Source organism: Rhopalosiphum padi, chromosome 4, assembly GCF_020882245.1.
Source record: "Rhopalosiphum padi isolate XX-2018 chromosome 4, ASM2088224v1, whole genome shotgun sequence".
NCBI classification, from domain to species: Eukaryota; Metazoa; Arthropoda; class Insecta; order Hemiptera; family Aphididae; genus Rhopalosiphum; species Rhopalosiphum padi.
Window position 1 is genome coordinate 41,253,810 of NC_083600.1, and position 11,650 is coordinate 41,265,459.

The following is an 11,650-nucleotide window of genomic DNA, read 5'->3' on the forward strand; positions in this document are numbered from 1 at the left end:
AAAATGTTGAATTAAAAAAATAACAATAGTACATAGAACCTCTTATAAAAAAAAATGTATATTAATATGTATTTCGCAATACTAATATATATGTACATACATGAAATATAAATAGTGATAGTTAATAGTTATCAATAAAACTTTTCGTTTCCGAAATCAAAGTAATCAAAAACGTGATAAATGATTCTAAACCATGTACAAATCAATAAAACACAATATGAAAGGTAGTATATTAATTATATAAAATTAAGTATTATTTAACACAGTATTATATTATCAAGTATATTACATGTACAAATTGTATAGCAAAGCTACCTATTAATTGTAAAATATTTACTAATATAATCTTTTTTGTATAATATTATTGATGGTTAGTTAAAAGTTACAATTATATATTTATTTTTAAACGAGTAGTTTTAAATTAACGTAGACCAACGTACTATGTAGAAGAATATTTATTTTGAGTAAATATTATTTACATAAATTATATTTTTTTCAACGTAATATGATTAATATTATAGAAACATACATACTATACCATACATATACTAAACTAATTCTTAAAGAAACTGAAAAATGAAAAATCTTCCAAGTATCTAATACCGAATATATAAATTATTGTATATTTAATACTTATTTTTGAGTAATTTTATTAATATTTTATACCTTCAAAGTCTCCTCTTCCTACATCTCATTGTTACATAATCTGTGGATTGTGATAATAGATAACGTCTTGAACAGCTGTTTTAATTAAATCCGTACATCAGCAAGATGTATTCAGTCAACAATATATTTAAAATACTCATAGCTAAGTTTATTAAAACATCTTTAGAAAAATGAATTATCTTAATTAATATAAATTTTAGTAGTTATTTCATTTAAAAATTATTATAAAATTCTAAAATACTAAATATAATTAAATTTTACCGTACACATTTAGTCGTTTATCCAATTTTGAATAACCTGAAAATTATCAGTAGCCATCTTGAACAAAGCGTTTACACACAAACACAAACAGTGGTAGTGGTGAAATTTGTATGATAAAAATTGTAATTTTTTTATTAATTTTTTAGTCCAAAATTGTGACAAATTTTTATATTGTATGTAGTTTAAATAATGTTATGTTGATATTCGTATTTGAAATGTTTCCTTAGTTATGGCTGCTTCTAGAAAACTTCAAGGTAAATATGATTTGTACACATTCTATTATTGTTCACTTTCATACTCGAAAACTGTTGAAAAGAACATTATTATAGGGGTATTTCCTATGACCAATATATGAGTGATGGTTTTTATTAAAGAAATTTTGTAATTAAATAACTGCTATTCTAAAATATAATTATTGTAGTTTATGATGTTAACATGTTTATTCATGCTTGTGTGATTAACAAATACATTTATGTCAAATAATTTTAAAAATCTTACATTGAAAATTTATTTATCTTGTATTAGCTATAAATGTAAAACATTAAATTGTAAATTCCTTTTTTTACACAAAAATGTTATTGCTTTAAAGTAATAGTCCAATTACTTGTATATAATTTTTAGGTGAAATTGATCGGTGCCTTAAGAAAGTTACCGAAGGTGTTGAAACATTTGAGGATATTTGGCAGAAAGTTCATAATGCTACAAATAGTAATCAAAAAGAAAAATATGAGGCTGACCTCAAAAAGGAAATCAAGAAATTGCAGAGGTTACGCGATCAAATCAAAAGCTGGATTGCGTCCGCAGAAATTAAGGATAAAAGTGCATTACTTGATTACCGCAAACTTATAGAAACCGTTAGTATATTTATACACTTAAATTAGTTTGTTTAAATGTTAAACTATATTTATTTTTGTAGCAAATGGAAAGGTTTAAAGTAGTCGAACGAGAAACAAAGACTAAAGCTTATTCTAAAGAAGGGTTGGGTGCTGCCCAAAAACTAGATCCTGCTCAAAAAGAAAGAGAAGAAATAAGTGCATGGTTAACACAATCAATTGAGTCGCTCAATATTCAAGTAACTACTTATCATGATTTAAGAAATAAGTAATCAGGTTAGGTTTTCAATTAGGTGCTTTTTTTTAATTTTATAATTATTTAAATCATATATTATGCATGGCTTCCTTAAGATCTTAGTTACTTTTATTATTGAAACTTTTCCCTTTCTAGTGTGATTTAATTATGAAAATTTTCTTATTTAGTTTATAGTTGTTTTGTGTTTAATAATTATTAATAAAATATCAAATGATAGATTGACCAATATGAATGTGAAATGGAGTCTTTACTTGTTGGAAAGAAAAAAAGATTGGACAAAGATAAACAAGAAAAACTAGATGAACTTAAAGCAAGAGTAGAACGACATAGGTTCCATATACGAAAATTAGAGACTGTGCTAAGAATGTTAGATAATATGTCAGTGGAAGTCAAAAAGGTATCATACAAAACTATAAATTATGTAATTCTTAAACAAATAATTTAATAAGCTTATTTATAGATTCGGTCGATAAAAGATGATGTAGAATATTATATTGAAGCATCACATGAAGAGGATTTTATGCATAATGATGATTTATATGATGAAATAATTGGGTTAGCTGAACTTGAATTAGGAGTTGCTGCAAATAATTCTGCAGAAGCAAATGGTAACAATATAGTGAATGTTAATATAATTATTATATTTTTGAGAAGTTTATTATAATAATACTTAAAAAGCTCAAATTTAACTTATTTTTTTTAGAACTTAATTTATATTCAATACATTTATTGTATTTTATGTATCAATGAATTATGATTATAGGATCACCCACTAGTCAGACTGCAAGTCTTAGTGGTTCTTGTCCGGCATCTCCTGCTCCAATGTCACACAATCATTCCATCGAAGAGCCAGTTTCAGTGACTGTAATAACAACTTCTACGCCAGTATCAATAACAACTATTGCTACAATCAGTGAATCAATTCCAATGATCTCTGCAGTATCTACAGTTGTAACTACTGCTACTTCAGCTTCTATTGTTGCAGCACCAGTTCGTAAAAAAAAAGAAGAAACTATTAAAGTGTGTACACCTCAATATTTTTATTAAAAAAAACAACAATTTACTATCAGTTTAAAGTTAATATTTAATTTAGAATGCAATTAAACCAACCCCTGTGAAAGCAAATCCTTCGAATAATGCTAATTCTACGGTGAACAGTAAGGGTCCAACTATAGCTGCTGTTGTTAAATCATCTGTTAGTAATCATACCACAACAACATCCAGTGTATCTACTGTGTCTCAATCTATAACTACTCAAACAAGTACTACTACTGTCGGCAATTTTGCAACTGTAGCAGCTTCAAATATTCACAATAAGCATGCACGTAAGTTTTAAGTATAAAAAACATAATTTATGGATTAAATTATATTTTTTTGATATTATTTTATAGTATGATAACAGTATTTTATCAAGTTATGCAATAACTATATATTATCACAATAAAATACTAATATCCAAATTTTACTTTTTACAGATTAAATTATGATTTTTAAAATAATGCTATATTATTTTAACTTCTAAATTATTAATATATGTGGCCTTCTCATTTAAAATGTTTCACTAGGTTAAAATTTGAATATTTTATGCATTAAAAAAAATATATGGAATCATTTTTATAATTTTTTATCAATAAATTATCTAGAAAATTTAATTTGTGAATATGGGATATAACTATTTATTAGAATGCTTATTTTAGATGACAATTAAAATATATGTGGACAGTAAATATGTCCTTAGTATGAAATCAGATTTTTAGTTTGCTATTATTATAACATTATTGTTTGATTTTTGAACTGTTATTTACATAGAAGCACAATCTGTTGAAAATACATCTGTTGTTACATCTATACCAACTTCTCCATCATCTTACCATACAAATGTGTCAACTGCACAAGGAAATGTGAATAATTCTGATAGTGTGGTAAATTGTGTGTCTACTACACCTTCGTCATTAAGTTCTACAACATCACCAGTACAAGTGGATTCTCATACAGCTCTGTCATCATTAAAGACTATTGCCCAAAAAGCTATTGATCAAGCTGGGATTGATATATCACAACAGTCTACTGATACTAAAAGTAATTATAAAATATTGTAATTTTTATTTATTTCTAATTCTTGATGAAGTTTTTAAAGTTATTTTAAATATAAAAAGGCTTCATTTTTCTTTCTATTAACACCTATGTACACATAAAAATAAAGTGTGTAGAAACTCCTAATACCCTTATACCTTCAATTGTTTAATTGCTAAAATAAAATTAACTATATATTTTTTTTAAATAACCATATAATCTAATTGGGGTATATTAAAATTATTTCATAAATAAGTATGCGCTCTATCGATACTATTACTTTTAAATTATGTTTTAACTATTTACTTGCATAAATTATAGTAACATTAATTTATAATTTTATTATCAACTACTTCCAGTGCAGCTCATAAATGAATCTTTTATTATATTGATACCATTAATTGTTTAATACTCCAAAGCATGTTTAGTTTATTATGTATGTCAAATAGATTTATAGTTAAAGCTGAATTAGGGTTTATGTGACAAATTAAATACAGCACCCAGTGTATTTTGGTTTGAGTGTACCTAAAATAGAGTGCAAATCAATTCAGGGGTATTTGCTCATAGTCAAATAGTATGTAAGTGTTTCTAAATGCATCTATGACAAATTCAAAAACAAAAAAGATGTATTACCCACCCTGCAATATAATGATTTTGGGATTCCGACTATTATAATTATCTTAGCTATTATTTCAATCTTAAGATTATATGATTAGTAAAGTATTTGTCTTATATTAACATTATATGTTTATAAATAGTATTGTCATTTTAAATAATCACTCTTGTAATCTTGTATATTTTAAAAAACAATTTAATGTAATTTAAATTTATAAATTTTATTTTGAAGGTTTGAGTTCAAATATAGTTCAAAATTCAAGTAGTCACCTAAGCTTACAGCAACAACCATCACAACAGCCACCTGTTTTGTTTGAAGCTAAGATTTCTCCTTTATTAGGAGTAGCTCCACTGGGTCCAGTGCCACTTTCTAAAGACCATCAATTTCAATTCACAATGCTTGAGTCTGCATTTGTACATTTACCTCATCCGTCAGATTCCGAACGAATAAAATTATATTTACCTCGAAATCCTTGTACAACGCCTCATTATTATAATCAAGTAATTAACTGATTATAATTGATTATAATAATATTTATTTATTTACACATTTTATGTTTATAGGGACCTCTACCCCATTCTGACAGTTTAGAATTTTTCCAAAGGCTTTCAACAGAATCCCTTTTTTTTATATTCTATTACATGGAGGGGTCTAAAGCACAGTATTTAGCTGCTAAAGCATTAAAAAAACAAAGTTGGAGATTCCATACAAAATATATGATGTGGTTTCAGCGACACGAAGAACCTAAATTAATTAATGAAGAATATGAACAGGTTTGATTACTAAATAAAACTTATTTTACGTTTTTAATTTTTATTATTCAAATAGGGCACCTACATTTATTTTGACTATGAAAAATGGGGTCAACGGAAAAAAGAAGGCTTCACGTTCGAGTATAAGTATCTGGAAGATAGAGAATTAAATTGAAATGAAAATAATGTGTTTTCACATAGTCATACACTAAAAAAAAAAATACTTAGAATATAGTCCATGAATACAAAAGGATTATTTGTGCCCTTACAACATGTGATATGATGTGAACATTTGGAGAAAAGGAATTTGGAGTATACTATTTTTATTTTTTAATTTTGAAAAAAAATAACTTAATATAGTCTTTGTTTATATGTATGTACATACTAACCAAATGTTGTACATATTAACAGACTGCTTCAATATTTTTTCTAAATTATTTATTCTCTAACCAAAAAGAAGTACTAAGGCTTACGTCCCATTTGCATTATTCCTTGAAAAATGACGTATTTTCAATAATTTTGTTTTTGTTTCAAGCATAAAACTTACGAATAGAAATATTATTAGCAACATAGTTAAATTTCTCATAGTTTAATTTAAATTTTTTCTGTATTGTACTTTTTGTACCTCAGATTTTTTGTCAAATTTGTTATTAAATCTGTGATACCAAAAAGTTAATTTTATTTGGTGTCATTCAAAAATTATGTAAATTACTTTTTCTTTTTTTTTATGTATAATTGTCCATTCCCTATCTCTTGAAATTAGTTTTTTTCTTGATTATAAAAGTATGTAAATAAAAATTTAATTAATAGCACTTTAATCAGGTATATACATTTTTTTAATTGAATGAATATAAATAAAATAAAACCATATATTTTTTTAATAATGAAATTGTATGAATTTATATGAGATCAATAGTTTTTATTAAGTTTTTAAATTGATTTATATATTAAATAATTTTTGAATGACCCTCTTTTATAAACTTAATTTTCCCGTTTCCTTAAAGTTCAATGAATGTATAACTTACATTATTGGTTGTAATTTATATTTTTGTCAAATTAAATTGAATAACTATAGAGCAAGCAACATAAATTAAATCTCCTACCTTGTACTTAATTCATTACTCACTAGAACAAAAATGTTAGCTACTATTTTTTATACTATTATGTATAATAACATTCAATAATTCTCACTTGTAAACAAATGATTTTTCAATGAGCGATTTAAAATTTGTATATTATAAGAGTCTTTCAAAAAATATAATTTATTCATATTTCATCAATAGAATTAAGTTTTTTATAATTATTTTTTTTGTTTTGTATAATTTTTTTAATCCATTGGTTAGGCACAATATTCTATCAATTGTTGATTATATATTCTAAAATGTTTAAATAATTTTTGACCGACTCTTATCTCCATTTATTAAAACCCAAACAACCTCACATTAATAATTAATTATTATTATAGACCAGGAAAGTATTATGTTTAAGTTACTTTTCCTTTTGTGATTTATGTTAGGGACAAAATGATCAATATTTTTTTTTATTATTATTGTTGGCTGTTAAGTATTAAGCTCTGATTGTGTTTAATGCATGGAAAACAATCTTGATGTTTTGTTCCTACAACATCATCTTAAAGCCAAACAAATGAATGATAGATGTACAAAAAGTAAGCTATTTAATAATAATAAAAATAAAACTGTTTGATATTATTATTATTATTATTATTTCGATCTCTTAATTTGACTAAAGTTAAGTTAATAATGAGTACAAAATTTGCAATTGTCTTATTTTCTTCATTAAGTATCAATATTCATCGTCACAATTACTAGTTTTGAAATAACTTGATTTATTTTTATAATAATATGTCAATAAAAATTGTTTATTATATGATTGTTTATTTCAACGTTCATCATTACAATTATTAATAAATCAATAATTTGGTGCTAGATAAATTGTATAAAATCTCAAGTTTAAATTAAACAAAATATATTTAAAAACGGGTTTCCGAGTTCTCATTCATCAATAATACATTTTTTTTAAACATTGCGAATGAAAATATTAACAATTTTGAGTGGCACCATTTGATGGTTATTGGTTACAACTTGCAGTGTGTACTTTAGTACCCTTTAATTTGTCAATGCCCTATTGCTTATTTGTTCCGATACAATTATTAACAAGTGTTGTACTTGTACCTAGGCAAGCTTACAAAATTAGCAAAATGTTCTAATCTATATAGACTGACAGATTGTAGTTCATTAACATTTAAAAGTCTGGTGTCATCAGCAGTGTATAATAATGAAATAATAGAGCAAATAAACTACTGAAAACTAATGTATGGTAGCACAAAAATATGGGGGAGGTAATTTACAAAAAAGTTTCAACCTAAATTGCCAAGTATCTCGCTGGTTTTTTTTATCATAAATTGAGGTGCTGATTGGACAATTTGCAAGTAGTAATGTCTGTAACAATGGTGAACTAAGTCGAACCAACTGGTGCAAAGGTACACAATCTGGTCGATGTAAAATCCACCGATGTTTGACGAGTTGTACAACAGCCATAAATTGGATCATCCATAAAAGCTTATATAAAAATAACAAAAAATAACGAAAAAGAAAAGTATATAAATACATAAGTGTTAATAATATAAATAAATGCATAAGTGATTAATATCCTAACAATAGTTGTAAACATTTAATATTTTTAATTTTGTTGTAGACAAATAATTTAAAACTGCAGGTTATATAACATTTTAGAATTTTAAGATCATTTTTCCAAAATTTTTACTGTAAAAATATGCATTGTACTATTATTTATTGTGTATACTTCACTGAATTTAGCATAGATATAGGGTTTAGTAAGTGAATAAAAATAATTTGTTTTTATTTTTATTGCCTGAAATATCAGACAAAATACTCTTTAACGTATTTAATAAAGCTACTTGATACACTACCTATACATTTTATGTATTGATACTCATATCTTGTATGTTAATGGTTGATAAATTATACATGCTATGATTAAATTAGAAACCTAGACATTTAGTTATTTAAACAATATGATATATGAAGTATAATCTTCATCAAATACATGATTTTATGACTTATAAAATATGTTTTTATATTAGTTATTTATTGAGCATATGTACTAAATAGAATAATACATAGATCCAGCCAACCAGTGGCATGTTGAATTACTTTTACATAAGGAGTGAAGATTCTTACATATGTACCATCCACCCACCCGTTCTATTAAATATCTCTACATACCAAAACTGCTCACTTTACTAAAATTCATTATAAAAAACATATTAACCACCCACCCTTAAAATATTGATGAAGCGGCCGCTGCTAAAAAAACATTGTCAAAACGTTACTGCAGCCAACCTTTACCCAATATCCAATTACACATTAATTCAACAGTCTTATGAAAAATCTTTTACATACAGATAATCAACATTTAAAAAATAGGTGAGAAATGCATTGTAAATAATATAACAAATGCAAATATGTGAAAAATTATAAAATAATACAGATTTACAAAAATATTTATATTTACAATTCTCTAATTATAATAAAGATTGTAAAACAAACAAAATTTAACTTTTCGCAAAATAAATTAATATTTTAAAAATGTAGTAGTCTTGGGTCTGGTAATGATGCCAATGCCTTATTAGCTTTGCTGCTTTTGCCAATTCCAAGTTTAGGTAATCCTCGATTTAATCCCTCTAACAACATACAAGCTTTACAAATGTCTTGACTTGACACAAATCCACATTTGGTACAAACACCAATGTCCGGCAATTTTATATTCTTTTTAATACACATTGTCTCGCCTTAAAAATTTTAAAAATATTAACAATTATTAGAGGGAAAAATATATTTATTATATAAATAATACCAGAATGAATTATATCCATAATAGATGATGGTTTTAATCTTTCTAAATCTTTTAAAAATGTCCTAGCATATCCTCTGTATGCATTTGGTGCAAAAATACATTCAGTTGAAAAATAATTCAATTTCTTGAAATATGCATACATTACTATTTCTTTTTCATATGTGTATTTTAAAGGTTTACATCGAGGAATAGTGCCTTCTGTAATCTAATAATTAATGCATGTTGATAAAATTAAATATCTTTACAATAATTATTTATAGTAATAGTAGTAATAGTTCAATACAATAATTTACAGTAGAATAAGGTATGGTGGATTAGTTGGTTGGTTTGGTTTTTGGAACATGTGTTCCCATATATCAGAGGTCACCAACTGACGGCCCGCAAACACTTTTTTTACGGACCCTTATCCGTGGAGTAGATTTTAAAATTGTTATAACGTAAATAAATAAAAATTATAAGTGTGTCATATAAAATTTATATTACGACAAAAAATTAAATTAATCTGTATTTATTAACACGTGTAAATTATTAAGACTGTTAGGGACTGCGGCCAGTATGGTAAGTTTCAAAACAGACCTGCATAAAAATTAATTGGTGACCCCTGCCATATATAGTATATATCTTCGGAGAGGTAGCGATACCGAAAGTGCTAGACCATCATTTAGTTACTAGGCCATATTATTCCCCATTATTTTAATTATTTAAAGTAATGTAATAACAATGGTTTATATTTTAAACATGATAACTGTATAATATGGAAAATGTTCATATTCAGAAAAAATATTATAAAAGTATATTAATCCTCTGCTGGCTCACTCAAGTATATTATCTTTTGTTATACTTACGGTAATGATATTAACACATCTTTGTAATCTTGCAACATCTCCTCTTAAAATATTCATCAATACAGTTTCTGCAATATCATCAGCATTGTGTCCAGTAGCAATACAGTTCACATTTAATAGCATTGCACCTCTATCTAAAGCTTGTCTTCTGAATACACCACAGAACGTACAATTATTCTTACGACCAACTTCAGCAACTATTTTGTCCATTGACCAACCATATAACTCTTCGTATGATAATATTTTTAAAGGCATCTGATATTCATCTTTATTTTCTTGTACTGTTTTTAGACTATCATCCCTATAACCTATTAAAATAGCATGCAATATATAATAATTTAAATAACTGATATAAATTATAATAATTTTTTTAGTAATAATTAAAATCTCTTAAAAAATCCAGTAGCAAGTTAGCAAGTAATAATAGTTCAGTCATGAGCAAAGAATTAAAATATATAACAATTATTTTTATGTTCTCCTTATATCTATAATTAACAAAAAGTTTAGTATCCAATTTGACTTTATTGTACAACATGAGTTAACGAGAAAAATAATTAACATATCTTAGTTCTCAAAAAATTTCCAAGACTTTAGTAATTTAAATTTAATAAAATATTTATAACATTACCAGTAATTCCTTCATCGATAGACAATAATACTAATTTTAGTTCATAATTATAGCGTTCATTTAAGGTCTTAAGAACTTGTGCTAGTACTGTTGAGTCTTTTCCACCTGAAGCTGCAATTGCTACAACGTCACCCTTTTTGAATAGTTTTCCATTTGTGATGGTGCTATGAATTTCAAGTTCAAAAGCCCAATAAAAACATTCTTTACATAATGTATCTCCAGTTTTTGGGCGCTAAAATATAAATTTATTTTATATGTCAGTTATAATATTAATATTATAAAAAAAATTATATTAATAAATGGACAAGTTTAAGTTGATAATAATCATTATTTGTTTAAACATAATATGTAATAAATAATATAATTATTTATCATTATTAATTTTACCTTTAACACTGCGTATTTACCACATTTTGCAGAACATAAGATAGGCATTTTAACTTTAAAAAAACTAAGAACTACAACAAGTGTCTATAACAGCAATAATGAACACCTGCCAAGTACCTACTAACAAGTAACAGTAAATACAAAAGTAATTAAGTATTAAAAGAACATAATAAATAATAAATTACAGTTCATAAAGTTAGAAGTTTAATCATAGTAAGTATCACACACCATGTCTTGACTAATACATCAGTTTGAATTGTATGAACTTCTGAAGATTCTGTAATTTGTGACTTCAGTCTTTTAAATATATGTATAAGTATAACACTAAGCAATTATATGCTACAATACTATTGTAACAATAGTATGCAACAATATATTAAAACCAATATTTTTAAAATACACATGGCATATTTTTAGATGATAATATGTTATCTTA

General features: G+C 25.4%; 2 protein-coding genes across 6 annotated transcripts; one reads left to right on the forward strand and one right to left on the reverse strand.

Annotated features, from left to right (window-relative positions):
* Positions 1-137: 137 nt before the first annotated feature.
* LOC132929626 (CCR4-NOT transcription complex subunit 3) lies at positions 138-7,166 on the forward strand. Of its 2 annotated transcripts, none has more exons than XM_060995107.1 (11): positions 138-224; positions 1,549-1,781; positions 1,844-1,999; positions 2,234-2,413; positions 2,477-2,624; positions 2,780-3,036; positions 3,110-3,341; positions 3,826-4,095; positions 4,937-5,205; positions 5,269-5,478; positions 5,534-7,166. In XM_060995107.1, the coding sequence occupies exons 1-11, from the start codon at positions 194-196 to the stop codon at positions 5,630-5,632; spliced, it is 2,085 nt and encodes a 694-aa protein (XP_060851090.1). In that variant the 5' UTR covers positions 138-193; the 3' UTR covers positions 5,633-7,166. The 2 variants fall into 2 exon arrangements, with proteins under 2 accessions (XP_060851090.1, XP_060851091.1); XM_060995108.1 differs by lacking the exon at positions 138-224 and adding an exon at positions 974-1,181.
* Positions 7,167-8,989: 1,823 nt separating this feature from the next.
* LOC132929628 (cytoplasmic tRNA 2-thiolation protein 1) lies at positions 8,990-11,613 on the reverse strand. Of its 4 annotated transcripts, none has more exons than XM_060995114.1 (6): positions 11,443-11,613; positions 11,215-11,331; positions 10,828-11,059; positions 10,200-10,507; positions 9,355-9,559; positions 8,990-9,289 (listed from the first exon to the last, which is right to left on the reverse strand). In XM_060995114.1, exons 2-6 carry the CDS (start codon positions 11,260-11,262, stop codon positions 9,081-9,083), a joined length of 1,002 nt encoding a protein of 333 aa, XP_060851097.1. In that variant the 5' UTR covers positions 11,263-11,331; positions 11,443-11,613; the 3' UTR covers positions 8,990-9,080. The 4 variants fall into 4 exon arrangements, with proteins under 4 accessions (XP_060851097.1, XP_060851096.1, XP_060851095.1 ...); XM_060995113.1 differs by having other exon boundaries at positions 11,215-11,334; XM_060995112.1 differs by having other exon boundaries at positions 11,400-11,613.
* Between the last annotated feature and the right edge of the window lie 37 nt (positions 11,614-11,650).